General features: G+C 37.8%; 1 protein-coding gene across 1 annotated transcript in view; it reads left to right on the top strand.

The window, feature by feature from the left end:
• LOC107716756 (neuropilin-2-like) overlaps positions 1 to 24,539 on the top strand; it is a 66,472-nt gene that overhangs the window by 7,293 nt on the left and 34,640 nt on the right. The window contains exons 3-7 of the mRNA XM_016523305.1: positions 6,595 to 6,776; positions 16,254 to 16,481; positions 18,504 to 18,659; positions 18,924 to 19,093; positions 22,538 to 22,693. Of these exons, the coding sequence (XP_016378791.1) occupies positions 6,595 to 6,776; positions 16,254 to 16,481; positions 18,504 to 18,659; positions 18,924 to 19,093; positions 22,538 to 22,693 (892 nt within the window). The remainder of the gene's footprint in view (positions 1 to 6,594; positions 6,777 to 16,253; positions 16,482 to 18,503; positions 18,660 to 18,923; positions 19,094 to 22,537; positions 22,694 to 24,539) is intronic.

Genomic DNA, 24,539 nt, shown 5'->3' with positions numbered 1-24,539 from the left:
TGTATGTATATATACAATATATATACTAGTGCTGTCAAACGATTAATCGCGATTAATCACATCCAAAATAAAAGTTTTTGTTTACATAATATATGTGTGTGTATTGTATATATTTATTATGTATATAAATACACACACATACAGCATATATTTTCAAAATATTTACATGTATTTACATGTATATATTTATATTCATGTAATTTAAATCATATATAAATATATTTATTATATAAACTTAACATATTTTTCTTAAATATGTACTTGAATGTGTGTGTATTTATATAACAGTGCTTACACGATAGACACCGGTTTCACATGCTTGTCATGGTTCTCTCTCTCTCCTTTACCACTCTCTTACTCTATCCCTCTTTCATCTTTATCTGTTTTTCTCCTTCCCCACTCTTTACACTTTCTTTTCCTCCCTCTGGCACGGTATTCCAGTTTTTGATATTATCTAATCACCATACTAATACACGAAGAATTGATATTTCATTCTCCCCTCCGTCCCAGGGATTTTATTAATTCAGTGATAACATCCCTGAGGCTTCCAGACCGTGCGATCGACATTTTACACACACACACACACACACACACACACACATATATTATGTAAACAAAAACTTTACGCGATTAATCGTTTGACAGCACTAATATATACATACATTATATATACAGTATATACTGTATATATATAGTTGTGTTGTATTTTTTATTTCAATAAAATAATTATCAGCTTATTATATCAGCTAGAAATTGTAATATTGGTGCATTCCTATTTTTAGCATTGGTTGATTTTTTTTTTTTCATACTGTACATTTTTGCTTTTTGTGTTGTTTTTATTTTCTTTATTTGAACAAAATAGTATAGAATTTTTAAATCCGCCATTTATCAGTTACATATACATAATATAATAATAATAAAGTAATTATCAGCTTATTATATCAGCTAGAAATTGTAATATCGGAGCATTGCTATTTTTAACATTGGTTGATTTTATTTTTTATGTAATTTTTATTTGTTTATTTATTTATTATTATTTTTTTTACAAACTCACTGTATTACAGTCCGCAAGTGTTTCATAGTACACTTACAGTAGCACACTTCACACTCTTACTACACTGAGGAGAGCCGAGGCCTCAGCGTTCGGTGACGTCTCTGCATTGTCTTCTGTGAAGAGGGATATCCGAACTGATGATCGCCTGAGAGCATTTTTAGACCTCTCAACTCCGGCCACATGCAGAGCCGTGATCACAGACCCCGGGACACCCCACCGTCTCCAGCTGGGGAGCGGAGACAGCTGCCTTTGTTTCTGTAGTAACCTCACAGGAGACGGTAGTGATACAACAGTACGTACAGACTAGCCTCTTAGTTGCTCATGACTGACGTTGAACGTCTGTGAAAGGAACAATTTTACACAGCAGTTTCCCCCACTGTCTCTCGGAGTGGGGCTTTATCCGTGATAGATTTGACAAATGAACACGTCTAACCTCACAGCTAGATTTCCTCTCGAGTGAGGCCAACAGTAGCGGATGATATCATCACTCGGTGTGGCTCCCCAGAGGTCCTTCTGATCAATGCAAGTTTTCCACTTGTAATGAAGAATCGATGGATGGTGTGAAGCCGGACAGGACTCAGGGGGGACACGCAGGTCTCCCACACATATCACATCATTCTCAGAGTACGGGCGTATTTGTTGTGACCATTATGGGCTTGCTGTACGCTTACAGGGCAGATATGAAAATGACAGCATATGTTCAGTCATAACTGGGTATATATAACAGAGGATTTAAATTCTTTATTGGATTCAGTAGACTGCTCTCTGACATTTCAGATTGCAGTAACAACTCTACCTCTGTTTCCTTCTTCATACCTTTCCTGGTTTTATGACCAAATAAATGGTCGATCTGAGAGCGGTCTGGGAATGCTCTCGAACAAGCAGTTAACATTTTAGAGGGACTTTCAGTATTTTAATTCTTCCACTGGGTAAGATTGAGGTTTTTAGGCAAAGCCTGTGATTATTTACTTTCAATCAAAGGGGTGAGATTTTCTCCTGCAGCAAATCTGGATCTATTCATCTAAAACGGAAAGATATTTTAAAATGTAGGGGGGTCAAAATGTACAAATGATATCAAACAAAATGTATGATAGCTTTTTAATATTTTATTCTAGGTTGTGGATTTAGAAAAGGTTGCTTGCTTGTAAGTTGTAGCTGTCCAGTACGTGTACAAGTTAGTGTTGTTGAATGGCTAATGCAGTGTGAAGTGGTTTTTGATGAAAAGTGATTGCATGAAAATCCAACTAAAATTCAGTGGAGCATTTAATCTAACAAGCCAATTATTTAAAACATGCTCTAGCAGAGAATTTATGGTTTTCTAACTGGTTTTGTCCAACAAGTCCCAGATTTTGCTTTGGATATCAAATGAGGACTCAACATAATCCCAAACGTTACTCTTACTGAATGTAGTTTGGGTAGTATTTTAATTTTGCATAGTCTTTTATATCACACAATCTAGCCATGTTGGCATCTGTCTAGCTTCCATTTTCTCATCCTTTTTATAGTTAGTTGCATTTTAGAATTTATATTATATATATATAATATATATATTTATATATTAGTGGTACCATATTATTATCGTTTTTTGAAGAAGAAACAGTAGTAACAATTTTAGATGTAATCTTTAGTTATTTTTAAATGAATATTATTTTTTCACACTGTACATTAGGATATCTTTGAATTGTGTAAATTTACTTTTGTAATGTTGATTTGATTTTTGTAATAAAGACCAAGGTGTTTATTTAATTATTATTATTTTTATTAATTGTTTTTATTTATTGTTGTTAGTGAAGTGCTTGACATAAATAGTGTTTGGCATACTGTGTTTTACCTGGTTAGAAAACAATAGGCCTAAATAATACCTCCATAAATTTGAAAAGGCAAAACTATTCTAGGGTGGAAATACTGCATCATAAAGGTGGGGTATGTCATTTCCATTAATGCCACCAAACAAAACTGCAAAAATAATTACTGTTTTACAAACATTTGTAAACACATAATTACAAACATTTGTCCCATCATCTTCTGCCTTTAGTTAAGCCAATGTTGGTATGACAGCCTAGGTGATCCACTAAAGACAAGAAAAAAAACTATATTGGCGCAAAAGTGACCTTCATTTTAAAAAGTAAACTTAATATTTGACTCTCATTTGCAGTATGTTGCTATAAGACACAAAATAGTCTCAAAATTGTGTCAGCAAAAATGTGTGCATTTGCCTTGTTAGATGCCTGGATATGCAGGGGACGTCTGATGCTTGATAGGTTTGTGCAGGTGTGAAAAAGTGTCCTGGCTCATAGATACAATGCGTGAAAGGCAATTAACATGCGGCTCTGATGGTGGAGGAGGGGTACATCTGCAGATACTTACTCTGCTGTGGTCAAGTCAAACACACACACATACACAAGCTCAGGGTGCCAAAGCCTGTGTTTACCCTAATTTGCTGGGGTAAAGTAAAAGTGAAAACAAGGAAGAAGAAAAACAAGTGGAAAAGTGGCCAACAGAGTGAACAGAATCAGTCTTCGACACACAAAAACTGTGGAGTTTACGTAGTATGAACACATTTTTTGGGGTCGGTCAACAATGCCAGCATTCTTACCCCAAACAGATTCACCATAGTAACAACATTCAGTAATAGGATCCATGAAAATCAAATTACCCTCACATCCAAAGCAAATACAAGCCAGTGTTTGTGTTGTTGTTTGGTGTCCATGTGACTGTAATGGTCTCACACAGCATGTGTCCTTAGTGTTAGGTGAATGCTGTTTTTGTAGGAGGGTTTGTGTCTTTGTTAATTGGCGTCTGTGATGAATCAGGAAAAGTGAGAGTAACTTTTAACTCTTGATTTGAAATGAAAAGCATCTAAAATTTAAAAGGAGAACAGAATACTGTGTGTGGTTGTGTTTTATGTGTCCAGAAGTTTATTTGAAAGTGTTTGTGTGTGTTTAAGGCTGGTTAAAGACAGCTGCTGGCGTCTGTCAGATGTTTCCTCTGTACTTTCATCTCTCTGGCTGTCATGTTTTCATGCTTTATCAAAGAGTGTCCTGTCATTTTGAAGTGCGGGTTGAGGTGGGACGTGTTATCAAAGGCACTGAGGAGGCCTGTACAAATGTTTGATTGGAGGGTGTTTGGTAGCTTCAGCTCCTGAGATATCCTCCTTTACTCTTACAGACTCTGTGAACCTGACAAATACAAGACAAACAGACAGGGTTGAAGGAATTAACGCTACGTTTACACGACAACAGTGTAGTCAAAAACGGAAAAGTTTTTCCATTGCGTTTTTAAAAAGTTTCACGTATACACGACAATGTTTTCAAAACAATTCCTGTTTTCACATATCCGCGAAAATGGCTGTATTACGTATGCCAGGCCAGTAGTTGGCGCTGTCACAAGGTAGTCCCCAAAACGCCGTTGTCGTGTAAACAAACAGTCAAAACGCATAAAAGGTTTCCTGTTTTTGGCTGAAAATGTTGTCGTGTAAACGGCCCCTAAGATGTTAGTATGCTCAAGACAATTTTTGAATGCTGAAAGTTGGAAAGTTTAAAAAAGTTTAATTCTTTAAGTTTGTAGGCTCTACAGAATATAGAAATAGGAATTTGTTACATATAAAGAATTTGTACAAACAAATGGAACAAATTGCATTTTAAAATATATTCAAATAGAAAATTATTTTCAATTGTTCTAATATTTTAACATTACTATTTACTGTATTTTGGTCAAGTAAATGCTCCAGTGGTGAGCATAAAAGACGTTTAAAAATCTGGTAACACTTTAGAATAGGGAACACATATTCACTATTACTTAAAAGGTTTCCTCAGTAATTGGCTGCTTATTAATAGTTAGTAAGGTAGTTGTTCAGTTTAGGTAAGGGGTAGGATTAAGGGATCTAAAATATGGTCATGCAGAATAAGGCATTAATATGTGCTTTATAAGTACTAATAAACAGACAGTATGCTAGTCATATGCATGCTAATAAGCAGCTAGATAATTAGAAGAACTGGTTCTTAAAATAAAGTGTTACAAAAATCTTATCAACCACAAATTTTGAATGGTAGTGTATTTTAACCCATAATAAAGAAAAAAGACTTTATTATCACCCTAACATGTTCGATAAGCATTCAACAAGCAATCAAGGATACCGACTTACTTTCTGACCACATTATTTTATGTCTCATTTGTGTTTTTAGTAAATTTTAGGAGAAACCTATGAGACTTGAGATGGCACGTCAATGAATCACAACTGAGAACTCCATTAAGTCTCCCAAACTATGACAGAGCAATGCATTTGTCCTCTAGGAATATGCTGAATAAATATGTCAGAGGAGAGAAAGCATAGTTTCTTCAAGTCGAGGCTCATTGATTTCTCTGTCTCTGCACTTGTCTCTTGAGTTGGAGCAGTGTTTTAGACAATGACTCTCTAGTGCTGAAGGGTACAGATGTTTGGAGGGTCCACAGGCTTGCTGATTTGGTGGTTAAATGAGGCACATCTTGCTCTTCTGCTAGTACAGCTACATAAACCTCAGTCTTATTAACACGACAACACTGTGCTAAGTAGCAGCGCTTTTTACCCTCGCTGTCTGCCAGCTGGACCCAGAATCACTTCTGTCTGATGTGTTATTTTAAAAAGAAACTCGTTGATTCACATTTTCAAAAGAGAGATAATACACCTTTTATTGGCTCTTTTTATTTCTTTCTTTTGCTCGTTCTGGAGCTGTTTTTAATTTACCTGCCATCGGGTCCATTTTTAAAAGCCTTTCAGTGGAAGAATCTATTTAGTAACCAGGCAGAACATGTTAGGTGTGTATAATTGACATAGTTTCATAGTTAATAGAGATCAAACACCTTTTAACCACAATCCCATTGTAATTTCTTCTGGCAAGGTTGTTCATATCTTGAGAGTTGACAGGGAGAGAAAAAAACTAAACAAGAAAAGATCAAACTCATTATGTAGCAGTGGCAGAACAGACAGACCTTTAACACTGCGTTGTGTGTCTGTTCTATCTAATGTGTTTACAGTCATGCAAAAATCTTTTAATTGCTTTCTGTGTGGAACTATTATGGTTTACTACCTTCATATTGTGTGTGCACAAAACATTGCTTGCAATATTAGAGTTCATTTTTTATTTATTTATCTGCGTTAGTTAATCTTGGGTGTATATCAGATATTTAATCATGCATACAAATTTAAAAGCTATAAATGCTATAAAATTAACAAACACTAAAAGTAATCTTAAATATAAAAGTTCATTTTTCATACTGTATATTATCATTTTGTGATGTGTAAATTCACTTGTAGCAGTTAAAATGACTGATTTAAATTCTTAGTGTTTTAATTTTAATTTATTTAGACAAAATAGTATGATTTATCAGTTATTGGCCATAACATGAAAATAATCATCGGTATCGGACAGTGTTTCTAGCACACCATCTGGTAACTCTTCCCATTTGGATATTCGCACAGCTTGGGGAACATTTCAATTTAACAGTTGCCTAATGCCCTTGACCTCTTGTATAAACGTCTCTGTGTTTGGTCTTCTCCATAGGTATGACTTCATTGAGATCCGGGATGGGAACTCAGAGAGCGCTGATCTGTTGGGGAAACACTGCAGTAACATCGCACCCCCTGCGATCATCTCCTCAGGCCCCGTTCTGCACATCAAATTCGCCTCTGACTATGCCCACCAGGGGGCAGGGTTTTCACTGCGCTATGAAATCTATAAGACAGGTAAGCGTGTGCTACCCAGCAGGATGTAGTTTATCAAAAACAACGCAGTGTCAAAGCCTCGCCTGCTGTTTACGCATCTCTCCTATGTGCTTTAAGCAGGAGTCTTCTGTTCAAGCGCTTGTACTAACAAAGCATTTACAGTGTGGGTAGAGTTCATGTGGGTCCACTGAGCCTGTAAGGAAAGCAGGATTTCTGTGTCTCTCTTAACACGTATCACAAATTCTTCCTTTCACACAGGAAACACGTACCTCACCTCTTCCTTTATCTACCCACCACTCCTTGCAGCATGGGCTTCTATGTGTCAAATCCCACCTGCCTGAGAAGTGTTGATTTGCTTTTGTCAGTCGGAGGGAAGAGTCCCCATTGGTCAGCGTGGTGTCATTGACAGCCCGCCAGTTTTATTACTTGTGGTCTTCGCTTTTGTAAACTGGAGGGAAAGGCTCTGATTGGGACATTCCGAAGCAGGAAGACAGGATTACCATTTATGACAAGTTCCAAATGGCTTTGGGAACTTGTCATATGGGAGGGAAAAGCTGCGATTGGTTATTGGATCAAATGCAGTAGGTCACTATAATCTCCTTTGGAGTGGTTTTATAGTTGGAGGTCGTAGGAAGGTTATGCACCATTCAGAATTCAATTCAGAATGCCTTTCAAATTGCAATTCACAAAGAGCTCCCCCCCCCTTATTTACTGTTGCTATGTCCGACAAGCCATGCCATTCTCACACTACACATCATGTTTTCACGCATTTGAAAAATACATCGCGGAGCAAAGAGGACACTGAAAACACTCCACAGACAAAACAGAGCAGGTTACTTTTGGTATGAAACGAAGTTTTAGCTTTCAAATTTTGTCATTTTTTTAAGAAATTCAAACAATAAATACCATTTTGTTGCTCTTTAATGTGTCGTGACAGATCGCTGTAGCGCCTCAGTTCAAGCGGCACACATGAACCGATCGTCTTTTCATATTTACTAGTTAAAGCATGAAATAAACATGAATTAACATCAGAACGTATTTTATTTCAACCGCAGAAAGACGTCAATGCACACCATTTTTCAAGTTTAAGCCCACCGACGTTAATCTGCTCTCCTGTCTGATTTGTTTGTCGGACAGAATGGCGGATTCGGCGTTATGACTTGTCAGATCGCCTGTCAACCAAGCTTTCTGCGAAGGGTCAATTGAGTTCTTTAATTTGAATTGAATTTAAATTGAGGTATCAAACAGGATGCGTAATTGCAATTTAAATGTGAATGCAAGAAAGCTAAATCAAAATAATTGAAATTCATAACTAATTTTTAACTGCAAAAGCAATGTTTATGTAGACAACCTTAACATTGTTCCTTGAGATTCATTTTTAAAGTTTTGAGAGAAAAGCTGTAAAAAGTAATAAAGTAAACCTTGAAGTTTGGATGGATGGGTGGATGAATAGATGGATGATAGATAAATGGGTAGATGGATGGGTAAATAGATGGCTAGATAGATGGATGAGTAGATAGGTTTTGTGTATGCTATGTAATTTTGAAAAGTCTATAGAAAATTGTAGTTTATATATTTCTTTATATTGAATGATTTAAGTTTATTAAACTATAAACTTCTGTTTTGATTATTCCATTTAGATATGTAATAAGTGTTTGCTGCTAGCAGTGAAATTACTTTGGGTTGTTTTCTCGCTACTGTATGTGTGAACGCTCTCTGAGCAGCCAGATTTACTCTAGCTGACCTCTGGTGCCTTCTTACACTGTACGATTTCTTTCTCATTGACAGCCTGGTCGACATGCACCGGCACAAATTCAGATCAAGGTGGCTGCTGGCGGGCAAATAAACAATGTGGAGACATCCCTTGTTCCTTTTTCAACCTTCTGAAAGCATTCCGAGAATGCCCCTTTAATTGACTCCTGATCTACCCTCCCCTGAGGCCGGCTGGGGCAGGGCAGCTGGGGTTACTAACACAACATGTGTGATGGTCTTTCCTCTTAGCTCCCCACAGTAGTGCACTGGGACAGCCATGCAGAGCAGCTGGAGGAAGGCATTGGTCGGAAATGACCAGTTAGCAGTTGCAGTTGGTGGGTTCAGGTTTACAGAGGAGTGGCAGTTTCTTCTGAGGGATCGAAACACAAAAGCAAGTCCTTAATGAGATCCACCAGACGGATGACAAGCTAAATTCACTCATTAGTGTGGACGCCCGACGCTGAGAGATATCAGTGAACGCTTTATCGCGAACAGAGGCCCCACACCTCCCGCTTTACGGAGGAAGTGATGACACAATCCGTTGAGTGTGATCTGATAGTGTGAGAGCTCCATAGCAACCTGGTTAACGTGGAGCAGAGGTACGAAGGGAGACAATGATGAACGCTATAACAACGGCAGGTCGCAGGTTTTTTTAATCATAAACAAGCAATAATGATGAGACCCATTGGCGTGTGGAAGCTCGCAGTTGCCATGGCATTAACAAGATCTCATTATACTCAGAGGATGCGTGTGGAAATGTGTGGGAGTGTGTGTGTGTGGATGTGTGCGTGTTCAAATACAAAGACAAAGAGATTTTTTTGGACTGAATTTTGATGAATTTGAAAAAGTAAGTGTGTTTGTTTATGACTCGATGATCTGGTGTTATATGAAGATTCTTTTTATCATAAATGCCTTTATTTGTCAGTAAGGCACCTGCTCTGATGCACAGCACTTTAATTTTTATAACCAATTAAAAAATGTTTTACATTTATAAATATTCCATAAAAAAAATATTTTAAAAAGAATGCATTGAATTAATCAAAAGTAACAGTAAAGATATTTATAATGTTACAAAAGATTTATTTTTCATGTTCCTGAAAACAGATTTTATACAAACAAAAAACACTTTTTTAAAATTGTTAATAATAAGCAATGTTTCTTGATTATCAAACCATCATGTTACAATGAAGAATTCTGAAGAGTCATGAGAGACTGAAGACTGGTGTAATGATGCTGAAAATTCAGTGTTGTCATCACAGAATAAGTTACATTTTAAAATATTTAATATTTAACAATATTTTTGATCTAATAAATGCAGTATTTGTGTATGTATATTATTACATACATAGGTATACTTGTATGTATGTATATTCTAAATGCATATTGCTGAATTAAAGAAAGAACATTTTGAAAAGAGAGGGAAAAATGATATAGAAAGGAAACAGCAGCAGCAGCAATTGAAACCATCCCAGAATCCCTGAGAGCAAGTGTTGTTTATTTATATTGGTAAGTGTACTGGACATGCTCTGGCGTGGCCAGGGCAGTTTTCTCTAGCAGCGATAGGGATCTTGGGTAAATACACAGCCTGGAGGTGTGTCCGCCTTGTGCTGCACAGCCTGCTGGTTAGAAACACTGCATCAATTCCCCACCTCCTGCTGCACACAGGAAATCAGTATCTTGTCGCTCTTGAGCCGCCCAACAGCTACCTGTGCCACCACACTTGGGGATTTCAGCCCCTGCCCTTGAGAGCAAAATGATGTGTTATTTCTTCAGCTGTCTGAAGCTTCGGCCAGCTCCTATCTTGCAGAAATAATGTGCGCAGTAGGAAGAGCTCATGGGAAAACACCCCAAACCAGACATTTGTTTTCAAATGGTCAACATCAGGCATCCTTATTATGCTGTTTAGTTGCTGCATTCAGAGTGTTAGAAAGCCCAGTGACCTTACATATCTGAACCTCATTCATAATAAGCACTTAGTTTACTCAACCATACACTTAACCACATGATTCTGTTGCCACAGTTACAATATAAAAACTCTCAGCCAATCAGATCTTCATCAGTGGAGTTCTAGAATAGCCAGTTACAGCTCACAACACAACTGCCCTACAGTCATAGTGATGCTCATCTAGTAGTGACTGCATCCATTCTACTATCAGATTGATCAGAATTATCAAGGGCTAATGGATAGAGATACTGCCCTACAGATGTTTTGAAGCTCTGGTATGTTTTTTGTTGTTGTTGTTGTTGTGATGAAGAAGAGTCAGTAAGATTTTTAAAAAAATTGACTTTTATTAAACAAAGATAAATTAAATTGTGAACTTTTTATAATGTAACAAAAGATTTCTATTTTAAATAAATTGTTCATCTTAACTTTGTATTTATCAAAGAATCCTGAAAAAAATGTTTCACTGTTTCCACAAAAATATTAAGAAGCACAACTGTTTTCAATGTTGATGAGATTAGATAAGATTTATTATTAAATGTTTTTTGAGCAGCAAATCACCATATTCAATTTCTGAAGGATCATGTGACAGCAAAGACTGAAGCAATGACTGCTGAAAATTCAGCTTTGTCATCACAAGAATAAATTACATTTTAAAATATATTCGTAGAAAATAGTTATTTAAAAAAATATTTTATATATTTCATATTTTAAATTTATTCATATTTCACATTATTACTTGTTTTGTTGTATTTTTTATAAAATAAATTCAGCCTTGGTGAGCATAAGAGATATCTTTCAAACCCCAAACCTTTGAATGGCAATCTATATTTGCTTTCAAACTATCAATTGTATTTGATACAAATTTTTGTAATTTTTTAAACTAGACAGACAGACATTGTCACTATAAATCATTGTTGTTGTGGAAAAGGAGAGTGTGACATTTCTTGTCCATGGAATAAAAACATTGTACAGGTTTGAAGAGACACAAGGGTGAGTAAATACTGAGCAAATTTTAATTTCTGAGTCAACTACTCCTTTAAACAAATATTAAAATGATGACAAACTTTGCTAAAGTGCAAACAACATTCTAAAAGCCAGAAATCCCTATACACTTTCCTAAACACCCTATACACATTCATAAACATCCAAGCGTTCCCAACATCTGCATCATTGCTCATGTATGTTGTATGGCTTAGATGAAAATCATGCCAGCACACCTCACACATATAGTACTGTAATCTCTCTTACACACACACCATTCCCTCATCCATGACAAACATTCCTATTCTACCCAGCAACGCTCCTTAATAACAGCCCCCCCATTTCCCTCTGGCCACAGACAGACCCAGCCACGCACACCAATCCCGGCGCTGAGCCTCCAACGCGTGGCCCAGACGCGGCTTTCCCTTGTTGGAGGAGGGGTGGGGGAGAGTTCCCCATCTTTCTGCAGGCTGGCTGTTTTTACCATGCTCACAAACGTGAATTAATTAGAGAGCCAACAAAAAGGCTGATGGCGTCGGGGTCACTCATGCATACTGCAGCCCAGTACAGTAGCGGCTCAGCGGGGGTCTGGCGTACTGTCTGCCTGTCTGAGGTGGCATGAGTATGAGGGGTCAACCCGTGACTGGCAGGCTCTCATACGCACAGATATACTCACATACAGACAGCCTGTCTGAGAAACAAGCTGTAGTAAAGCATAATGTCACCACTGCAGGGTAAAGGCGTGTGACAGCACATCTGACCCAGTAATGGAGGAAACGTGCCAGTCTGGATGTTTTCACGCAAATGTGTTTATGTGGTATTAAAGTGTCAGGAAATGGGGCAAAATAAAATGCAATGATAAAAAGAAAAGAAACGTCACAAATGGAATTCATTTTCAATTAATGATACATATAAAGTTAAATAAATAACTAATTATAAATAATTATAATTATAAATAAGTATAAAAAAAAAACATTCTTTAAAATAATATACATATGTAATCTTTAAAATAAAAAAATATACACACATGTCTGTGATGAAAAACTGTTAGAAATTAATTTGATTCCCAGTTCCAAAAGAAGAATAAGGAAGTAAGTCTTCAAATGCTAAAGAGTCATTAGACAGTTTTAAGACATAACAGTTACAAACTCTCTTGCAAGTACACTTTGTAACATCTTGCTTAGCTAGATAGAAGCTGTTTTAGGCATAGATATCCTCATGGTAGTCACAATAAAGGCTTTAGATGATATTCCTCTTTGAAATTTAACCCCTAAATTGTTTTTAAACAATTTGGTTGTAGAGGTTTGTTTGAGCATTAGAGTGTATTTTTGGGCTGTGGACAGGGATAATACTGCTCGATCAGTCTTTGTCATTGTGTTAAGATGTGTTGGGAATTGTTTCAGAGCTATGATTTTACCCAGATAAATATATTGTATGTAATGAGTTATTTATATCGCTGATCACTGGAGATGGGAGAAACAATAAGGAAAGAGAGTGCATGTGTGTTAGAGAGAAACAACATTCAAACATGTGACGTGTACAGGCAGGTGCTAGTGGAAATGCATGACCATTCGCGTGCGCAGGCCTTGAACAGATGTAGTGAGCCGTATTAGTGCAGGAGGGTGTAACATTAACCCTGGCCTGCTGTCTCTCTGGGACCTGTTTCTCTCTCAGCTGCTGGGGTGCCAGACAGACCCTGGTTTCCTGTGTGCTGCCCACACTGAGCAAGTGCACGAGCAGAGGTGATTCTACACCCTATTTAAGAAGGCTTCAGGCCCCTTGTCTATCATACTAGCCTCCCTAAAAATATGTGATTAATGCAGCTGTCACCACCAAACTCAATGAAAGCTGGTTACCGCCTTAGAAGAAATAATAAAAAAGGAAATTGTGAGACGAAGTTTAAAACAAATAAACATTTATGCATTTGGCAGTTGCTTTCATTCATAGCGACTTGCGACATTGCATTCGAGATCTTTATAAATATGAATTTATATCAGTCCTTGCATTCCCTGGGAATTCCCTAGCGCCATCCATAAATGTTTGAGCTACAGAAATGCACTTAAAATAAAATAAAATCACACTGATATAAAGTCAGTGTCACAAAAAAGCCAAAATAGTGAGAGATAAAGTTGCAATTATATAAAAAATAAATGTTTGTTGTATTAGAGTGTCAGTGCGTGGAGGAAAATTAAATACAGTGACAAAAAGAAAATTCTATTCATTTCTGATAATAATACAAATAAAATTTAAAAAACACCAATAGTTTTAAAATAAATCATATTTTTAAAATAATTCTTAAAAATAAATAATTAAATAGTAATAAATATTTAATTAAAAAATAAATAAAAACAATTTAATTTTAATATCTTGGTCATGTCTTCTAGTAAGCAGTTTGTTCTAGAAAAATAAAATTGCGATTATGAATTCTAAGAAATACCTTTATTTTTATTTTATTTTTTGTGAATCCATCTATGATCGCCTCAGACCCCTAAAAGTATGCAGTTACGTGATCTTTATGAGATGTTTACAGAAAAATGTAGCTGTATACAGTTATTGAGTCCAAAATGTTGCACAGATTGGACTGGACATGGTGTTACAGGTAAATTGGTTCGGAATGGAGTTCCACCCAGGGGTCGAGGTTTGGCTTGTTTACTTCAGACAAAATACACTTTTTTGCACACCACATTTGCTTTTTGGTTTATTAAAAATGCTACTGGGGCGAATATTGAACTTGCATCCTTTTGACCTCAAAAAAGGTCTCTCTAAACTGCCACATTCTAGAATCTCTGCAGACTCTTGTGCATGAGAGCATCTGTGTGAGTGAGCATGTTTGTGAGTCTCAAGGGCAGGTCTGAACCCGTCCACATGGGGTCACTGACCTGTCATTAAGGCCTCAGACATTATACTGCAGTCTACAGCTCTAGTACTTTAAATAGTGCTCTGTTAATTTTGAAATGGGATATTCGTGTAACAATATGACAGTCTTGATGGAAGAAATCAGTCCCAGTAAGTGTATAGGTGATATGAGGTTGCGTGAAGCACAGTTGTCATTCCCAGTTCCCACACAGCTGCTCGGCGAGCACAGAAATAGTTAAAGCATTTGAGTTATTGAAGAGTTAAGAGTCACAGATCACTGAGCGTTTGTTCTCTGATCCGTTGATGTTTTACCCCCACAGCCCCTGTCAACAGCTCCTCAAACGATTTCTCTTACTTTCGCTCTCATCTGTGCTATTATTTTTTAAATAATGCGAGCAGCACTTCCTGTGCCTCAAACGGAGATCCTTTGAGATTACAGGAAGAACATCATGGGATTTCATGGGCTTGACTGCATGTGTGTGTTGAGGTGTGAGCATGTGTTTGCCCTTCTGTGCATTAGTATGAGCAGTGTGACTCTGAAAAGGTGGCGTTACACATGAACGTGCCGTGCATCGTGTCAAAGGCTGGTGTGTAGGACTTGTGTCACGGCTGAAGGTGAAGCATGACTGTGCATGTGTTAGCATACAAGGAACACTAACTCTGTGGTCCAAAGCCAAACACTATCCAGCATAGGCTTAAAAACAGCTTGAAACTATAAAGGTTTACTACACAGCCTTAAAGGGATAGCTAGTTTACCTAGTCATGAAAATCCTGTCATTATTTACCCATTGTTCCAAAGCATAGTAATATTCTTTCTATTGTGAAACACAAAAGGAGATGTTTAGCAGAACGTCCAAGCTGCTCTTTTCCATACAATTAAATTGTTTGGTGATTTATATTGTAAAGCTCAAAAAAATGACCCAGCAGAATTCACAAAATTTCACATCTGCAAAAAAGGTGCATTGTCAATAGGGTAGCAATGCAGGAAGCACAGCTCAAACAGAAGTCACTTTAAAACCAAGTAGCTTTCTGTCAGTAAGTGTGCGAATCCATGTGACTAATTTGAACTTTTTGCAAAATCTGCTTGGGAAAACCTTTCGCCCTCTCACAAAATTCATGATTACGCAAATTCCTGTTGAAAATATTCTTATTTTGACTGGGGAAACAATAAATATGACACACCTTAAGAACAAAGTTTGCTTTCCTGAATAAAAATGTATCTGAAAAATACAAGAAATTGACCTAGCTTTAAACAACATATGATCACAAAGCATTAATATATACAAATTATATAAAAGTCTAAAATAAAGTGATGGTCTAAATATTCTGTGCTATGTATGGGACTCAAATCAGTTAACCTTTTTATGAATATGTTCACTACAAGAACCATCTAAATGAACCAATTTAATGGAATGAATAAGACTTTTCAATGCTAAAATTGAAGAGAGTGAACAAGTGTGCTTGCTTGTACAGTTCTGGCACAAGGTTAAACTGAGATGCGTGTCATACAACATCATGTCCTAAAATGACACCTTAACATACAGTACGTCTGTCTATGTCACAGAAATCCCTCCTGCATTAGACACAAACATGCAGCATGAGAATCGCTGAGCATCATCTGACTATAGCGGTAACTGAATATTGACAGCAGCTTCAGGGATGGGAAATCATTCGAATTCAGCACTTTTGCTGATGAAGGATTTTTCCGTACAGATATAAAGCTTCAACTTTGATGAATGTTCCCGTTTTCGTTTACATCAATATGTTTTTGTCAGAAAGCTAACCGAGTGTGGCTATTTCTCTGTGTGCGATAGATAAAAGAAAGCATGTGTCTCTCCAGCCCCTCTAGAACAAGCCCACTCTCTGATGTTTTGGTCAATACAAAAGCGTCATGTCTCACACATACACATAACAGTATGTTTCAGCTGCTGTCTTCACATATTTTCTGATTTCTCTTCCTCCAGGCTCCGACTGTTCCAGAAACTTCACCATTCCGTCAGGTGTGATCGAGTCGCCCGGCTTCCCTGACAAATACCCCCACAATCTGGAGTGCACCTTCATCATCATCGTCCCTCCTCACATGGACGTCACCCTCACCTTCCTGACTTTTGACCTGGAGAACGACCCCTTGCAGGGCTCGGAGGGCGAGTGCAAGTACGACTGGCTGGAGGTGTGGGACGGCCTCCCGCAGGGTGAGTCTAGATGTTGTAATCCTGAAGAATTCTGTTTGGATTTACAGTCGGGGTTCGGATTAGACCGTGGTATTCCAAAGTCCAGACCACCCGTGACTTTAAGAGGATTGCGTTTCATATTTCCCTCTGACCTCATTGTCTGCTTTGAGATCAGTATGTTGCATGTCTGCCGTACGTAATTTGGTCACTTAATGATTTCTAATCCACATACCGTCAGTATCGCACTATGGACCATCTGCTTGGTTTATCCACCAGTCTATACAGCTGTTGGCTCTTGCCCTGTGACACGCACCACCCGTCCGTTGGCCGCTGCGCTTGCAGCTCCGCCGGTATGAAGCTCAGGCGTGTTGCTGTCGTGCTGTTACTGCGGCTGCCGCTGGAGCTATTTTAGTAGCGAGCGTTGGCAGATGAAAGCGGAGCCCAGGGCCTTGCTTTGCCTTATCTGCACCAGGCGGGGCCAAAAAGCCACGGAACCCATATTCTTCTGCACGTAGGGGTGGAGGAGACGGAGGACGGGGGGTAACAGCAGCCATGGTAACCTTTATCAGGAAAGTGAAAATGGGGCGTGAATAACACTGCAATAGGGTTTAATCCTTGTCTGGAACAGAGCGCTGTGGAATACACTCTTTTTCCCCCAGCTGTCTTATTAATGCTTCAGCCCCAAGACCCCCATACTGCCCCCACCCTTGCCCTTCTGCCTCTAGGTTGGGCTTCATATTGTAGCTCTGCACACGCTCATATAATCAGACACAATAACTGTAGACACTAAAACGCAACAGTATATTTAAGGTGGTCTAATAAATCTAACCAACTTGACCAAGAACGTCAGGTTCAACAGCTAGTAGTACAGTTCTCATTATATAATATAATTTTAAAAAAGCCCATACTCGTTATTGTAATGTGTTTGCATGTTATGGTTGAATATTTTATACTGTACAATCCATATTCATTACTGTTATGAAAATATAGCGGAAAATATGTTTAACTGTGCAAATGCATCTTTATTTGCTTTATGAAAAAAAAATATATACTACTTAATATTATATTATTTTCATTAGATTTAATATTTTGTTCAATTTCACTGACATTTTACACCATATTTTTATTTTTCATAAATAAAATCAGTGGAAAACGTCTTCATTTTCCATATGAAGAAAAAATAGAATTCAATTTATTTTTATAGCGTGTGTTACTTAATATTATAATATTTTCAATATTATTTTTAATATTGAAAAAGACCTATTTTTACATTTCACTTTATGAAATATGATAATACAGTGGAAAATATGCTTAACTGTGCAATTTATGTTCTATATATATATAATATATCAATATAATTTGTAATACTTAATATTATAATTTTTTCAATATGCAATATGCATTTTCCTTGCTGAGAAAAAGGAAGCCTGCTTTTACATTTGCCGGATTTTATTTACATTTTCTTTTTGAAATGTGATTTTTGAAGGGGGTTTGTAAGCAACTTTCAATAAGCAAGATTCATACACACACACACACACACACACATAGCGTCCTGATCAAAGTAGTATACAATAGTCACCTGATTTGATCATCAACACCATCAAAGGCGAGAGAGAGAGTTATTTCAAGCTCCCATTCGAGAGCACTTGCGGTATTAAAGCCCTTTCCTCTCCAAAAGAGAAGAAAATCAATGTACTTGATTGATATGAGGCTATTTCACCCATCCGGACTCTGTGTGTGTGTGTGTGTGTGTGTGTGTGTGTGTGTGTGTGTGTGTGCGCGCGTGTGTGTGCGCGTCAGGATGGAGGATGGATTCATTACTGTGAGACAGCAGCCTCTCTACAGCATTACAACCTGACCAAACTAAATCACATACATTTGTTGACAGATAAACGTCCCAGAATTCAGAGAGGTGGTGTTGTATAGGTTGTAGGCACATAAACAGAATAACCAGCCTTATCTTATGAGTGGCCAGCTGCAGCAAAATGAGACCCGTTCACATCCCAGCACTGAGAAACCATTTCCTACATTTGTGTTTTGCAGTGGGACCTCTGATTGGGCGGCACTGTGGTACCAAAATCCCCTCTGAAATACAGTCATCCACTGGTATCCTCTCTCTGTCCTTTCATACGGATATGGCCGTGGCCAAAGATGGATTCTCTGCTCGCTACAACATGACTTTCAAGGAGGTCAATGACAGTAAGTCATGTTTTTTTCTTTTAGCTTCGAAACTGAACTGTTGGTCCATCTACCAATACAAAAATGTAGTTGGAACTAAATGGAACCTACTTAAGAGGGTGTTTTTTATCTTTTTAACAAGTTTTTTTACATAAACTGAACAAACCCGTTCAATATGATTCAATAAAATTAATCAGACTACAAAGTTAGTAGCAACACTGCTGTTTATTTGCGTGTCTGTCTTTTATCTCTGCTTTAATATAAGAAAAATTCTGTGTTCCTCAGATTTCCACTGCAGTAATGCTCTTGGCATGGAGTCAAACAAGATCAGCGATGACCAGATCTCTGCATCATCCTCCTTCTATGATGGCCGATGGTCCCCAAGACAGGCTCGACTTAACTTTGAAGATAACGCTTGGACGCCCAATGAGGACAGCAACAAAGAATACATCCAGGTGAGGTTTCCTCTCTCTCACTTGTGTGTCTATAAGTTCCCATCCTTCTCAACTTGCTTACAATGCATTGTGGAATCTCAAAAGTCTTGTGAACGGACATATGGATTTGAGATTTCTGGTTCTGGCAGGAAGTCGGCCGGGTTAGGTGCTACACCAGGCCTTCAGAATGAGCCTCATTACTTTTGGTGTTACTTTAAGTGGTGTGTCGTATTTGTGTCAGGATGCTGCTGAGTTGTGGGCTTCTGGTAGAGCTCACAGCTGTTGTGTTGTGTTAACACCTGACATCACTCCCTCGCTCTCAGGGTCCACGGCCCAGGCATCCATCTTGACAAACAGCTGTCATAAATGCCAACATGCCCGAGGACCATACTTCACCCAGACGCCTCGGCTCTGTTGTGTGTGTGTTCAGAAGGTTGTTCTGTTTTAGGTGTGTACATGCAGCTGAGATCTGTGTATCATTGATATTCGTTGATTTATCCAGGGTTTCAGGGTAACTTAACTGATGAAGTTACCTTAAATGAATGCTGTGGGCACAATACGAGTTAAGATCTGTTGTTGAAAGCATCTGTGGCATAATGTTGTTTACAATGGAAAATAATTTAGACTTTTACTATATTTTATTTTAATTAACTTTTCTATTTTGCTTTATTTTTGTGTGTGTGTGCGCATTTTTGTGACATATGAGGACACAAATTTGTATAATGACATGGGTATGACATAGGGGTGACCATTGATATAGGGTGATCAAACAAACGTGTGTGTGTGTGTGTGTGTGTGCGTGCGTGCGTGCGTGCGTGCGTGCATGTGTGTGTGAGTGAGTGAGTGAGTTTATTAAAGCAAAAATAATTATTACAGTTAGGCAATGATTAAGTTGGAGCCGGTTGTTAAAAACAGTTTCAAAATAATTCTTTTCTTTTCTTTAATTTTATTTTATTTTATTTCTCCAGTATGGCACTTGCAAATTAGGGCTAACTGTTAAAAACATACTGTTTCAAAATAATGTCCAAAAAAGGGCCGTACTGTATTATGAAGGAATCTAATTTCAGTGAAATTTATTTTATTTTAATTTTATTCATTTATTTATTTTTTGTTTTGTTTTTTTATTTAATTTATTTAAGCAAAAATAATGGTAAATACAGTAGGGCACTTACAAATTGGTGCCATTATATTATTTTATTTTATTTTCAGATCACCTTTGCAAAATATTTTTTTTCTGCTCAGTATTATGACCATGTAAATCTTGTTAGGTGTAGGGTTGGTGTAGGGCAATAGCACATACAGTTTGTACAGTATAAAAACCATTACGCCTATGGAATGTCCCCACAATTCACAAAAACAAACGTGTGTGTGTGTGTGTGTGTGTGTGTGTGTGTGCGTGCGTGCGTGCGTGCGTGCGTGCATGTGTGTGTGAGTGAGTGAGTGAGTTTATTAAAGCAAAAATAATTATTACAGTTAGGCAATGATTAAGTTGGAGCCGGTTGTTAAAAACAGTTTCAAAATAATTCTTTTCTTTTCTTTAATTTTATTTTATTTTATTTCTCCAGTATGGCACTTGCAAATTAGGGCTAACTGTTAAAAACATACTGTTTCAAAATAATGTCCAAAAAAGGGCCGTACTGTATTATGAAGGAATCTAATTTCAGTGAAATTTATTTTATTTTAATTTTATTCATTTATTTATTTTTTGTTTTGTTTTTTTATTTAATTTATTTAAGCAAAAATAATGGTAAATACAGTAGGGCACTTACAAATTGGTGCCATTATATTATTTTATTTTATTTTCAGATCACCTTTGCAAAATATTTTTTTTCTGCTCAGTATTATGACCATGTAAATCTTTTTTTTTTTTACTCAGAAATGATGATAGCGTTTAGCTTGTATTGAACCCATAACATCTCTTTAACATCTCATCAGATCTTCTCTTATGCTCTTTTCTCATTGTTTCTCTCGCTCTCTCTTTATTATTATTCATCAGGGACTCACTTCTCAGACGTGGTAGGCTACATCTTTCTCTCTCTCTGTCTCTCTCTCTCTCTCTCTCTCTTCCTGGTCTCTGGGCGCATGCAGGGGTTGATGATGCACAACCCGCTCTGATGGTAACAGCCACTTGATTGATGAGGGTCCTTTCCTTGGAATAAATAGTTAGCTGCAGTCCTGGGTTCTATTGATTTTTTTGTCTAGGTGTGTTTCTCTGTGGCCCTAAGCAGCTTTACAGAAGGTTCTAGGTGTGTGTGTGTGCACGCGCTCATATCTGTGTGTGAAAGCCACACCTGTCTCTCTGACAGATAACAAACACTGCAGTTTTCCTGCTAATGTTCGGATGACATCCCGCTGAGCAGAGAGAGCCGAGGATCATGGGTAACAGCTCTCCTTAGGACGGGAGCTGAATGCCTGATTAAGGAGCTCACTGCGGTAGAGGCGTAGGGGCAGATAGGCGGCTCTCACACCGCAATCATCATCATCATCATCGTTGCGGGGGGGTCCGGAGCGCGAGGGAGGGTGATCATTTGTGTGGAGAGAGGGATAGTTGAATGAAGGTGGTTAGTATCGATCAGAGCTCAGGTGATTGATCTTAAGGCTCTGATAACACCTTCGCTGCCGCCCGTGATCTGCAGGGAGGGGATGCCTCATATTCCCACAGCTCTATCCATCAGCTCTTCCCTCTATCTCATTCCTCTCACATCCCTCTCTCATCTCTCCTTCTGCTTCTTTACTTATCTCACTCTCTCATCATCCTGATTTTAGTGGGATTGCTAAGGAAACTAGAATACAATATTAAAGTAAATTAAAGTAATATAACTGGAAAATCAAACACTAAAATAATACGTTCATGGCTCCAAAACAAACTGAAATGAAGTAAAAAATAGTAACAAATTAATTGTAGTTTGGTTTTCAATTTTACACAATATGTTGTAACACTAGACAGCCCTGAGAAATGTAATATTTAAAATTATTTAAATGTTTATTTAGTTTTAGTATAATTCAATGTAATAAAATATATCCTTAAACAATATCAAAAATATATGCAAAAATATTTAAACTTAAATTAAAAACTAAATTATCTGAAATTATTAATAAAAAACACACACTAAAAATTCCAAAATATAAAAAAAACTAGGCTGATATTTACGACTAGGGCTTTGTTCAAATCTTTTATCCAAAGCAATAAACATTTTAGTGCATGACATTTGTCAAATTTGCGAATTTGTCTGTCCACACTAGCAATGAAACTGTGATGTGACATTATCACAACCAATCTGAAGATATTTGAAAGTTAATATACTTTAATGTGGACCATGATTTTGGGTAAATGGAGCTACCCAGCACAACCCACAGAAACAGAAAACCAAGCAGTCGACAAAATACCCTGTCATAATTAATTACAACAAAAACCCTTATAACAGCACAGATTTAATTTAATTTTTCAAAAAAAATTTTCCTTAGGTGGACCTGCACTTCCTGAAGGTCCTGACAGGCATCGCCACCCAGGGTGCAGTCTCTAAAGAGACACACAAGTCCTACTTCGTCACCACTTTCAAGCTGGAGGTCAGCACTAATGGAGAAGACTGGATGATCTACCGCTACGGCAAGAACCACAAGGTACGATCACGTGGGAACGGCACCTGTGAGAGATAAAGCACTCACTTGTTCTGTTTTCCTGTGCTGGTTATAGAGATGAAGTAATGTGCATGTGAGACTCGGAGAACCAGAAAAGAACTGAAAAGGTGATAGTATAGTTTCTACCCAGTTTCTGTGATGGGTTAGTTAAATTGCTGGTTCTATTAGCTTAACTAATAAGAAAGACCAATCTAAGATCTTAATGCCAATCTAAGATGCTCCTTTTAGATGTCCAGGCTGATGGGAGAAACTAGACAGGACTCCGTTATTAGAAACCTCTGGAAATCCTGTATGGAGTTGATTGCTAGACAGGGGAACATGTGAAAGCTCTGATGTTAGCGTAATGATTTTGGAAGAAGCTGTAAAAAACTTCAGCCGCCACTGAGAATAACCTGCCGGATACGACCTCGGCCACCACCAAATGGCGTTTGGGTCTTTAGCCCCGGACCCCCTGCTGGAATAGCCTCTGGCTTTAATCTTCCAGAAAATCTCAGAGCTCTGTCCTCCCTTAATGTGCTCGCTGTTTTTACAGCTTTGCTTTCAGTTCAGCTAAGCTATGTTAAGAAGTCTGGCTGTGTCGGAATGGGCGATTCGCGCCTTATGGGAGGCGTGACTGGTCAGTGTCCATTTAGAAATGGTACTATTTAGTAATGTTCTGTTTATTCAAATGCCTGGAAGGAATATATTTCAATGTCGGCAGCTATCTAGCAAGATTCCTCAGTCCTGCAGACGAAAAGCATTCAGTCATGGCTTATTTTTAATATCGCCTATATAGATTAACAGGAAATAGGGGAAAAAATTTAAATTTGCAATACTGTAAACAGTTTTGTATGTGAGCGACATGTAAATGGATTTCGAGTCAGGCAGGTTATTATTTTTCAGGGCTGTGTGGTGATGGTTTGGGTTGATAGCACCACATCGGGCTCTCATCGGTCTCGAATATTGATGGTGGAGGTGTGTGTGTCCCTGGTCCAGAGGACAGTGACAGATTGTGTGTGTGTGTGTGTGTGTGTACGGACAAACAGCAAGAGCTGCTGAGGAAGATCACTGTATGCTGGTGGCTGATTGTAAGTGTGTGTGGTGTAAGTGTGATATCAGCAGAGCTGGGCTTAATTTCTTCTCAAACTGCCTCAGCTGCTGTGGCGGGTTTTCAGTTCACTACTAGATTACCTGCAGCACACTCATTCAGTCACTGTTAAATCAGATCTGATAAGATCTCACACAGACACACACACAAACACAGCTGTGCTCCAAAACCTTCTTGTGTGCTGCGTATATAGGAAGCTACAGTATGAACTATGAACTGAAATGTAACCTTATAAGTTACATTACCTGATTGCTGATTTGGAACACTCTACACAGCAAAATTCCTTTAAAGATTCAAACAGACTCAGATTAGGGCTGTCAAAATGGCTGAAAAACTAAATTTGAATTTTAAATTCATAATTTCAGTTAGGGTGAAGAAAAGCTTTTGGCTTCTCTCCTGAGGCCACAAGAGGGCGCATCATTCAAAGCATAAGATAACATGACTATCTGCGAAAAAAAAGTGCAAAATGTTTAAAATAATGTTTATAAACCAATTATAATTAAGTTGCTTAAACAACTATAAACAAAACAGCATCATGTATGTATGCATAGTTTAATACAAAGGGCGGAAAGCCAATCACACAGAGTACATTTTTCAATTAAAAACATGAGATGCAGTAGGATGGGGAAAAACCCGCCATAAAGTCTCGATATATGTTTTTTTCAAAGTTAAACTTACATTATTTTTACATGGCTTTCTAAACATGCGGCTTCTGTGTGAATGGCTTGGTTTCGGTTTTGA

Source organism: Sinocyclocheilus rhinocerous, unplaced genomic scaffold, assembly GCF_001515625.1.
Source record: "Sinocyclocheilus rhinocerous isolate Xijiao unplaced genomic scaffold, SAMN03320098_v1.1 scaffold1441, whole genome shotgun sequence".
Lineage (NCBI taxonomy): Eukaryota > Metazoa > Chordata > Actinopteri > Cypriniformes > Cyprinidae > Sinocyclocheilus > Sinocyclocheilus rhinocerous.
Note: the sequence above shows the minus strand (reverse complement) of the source record. Positions and strands in the feature narration are given on the sequence as shown.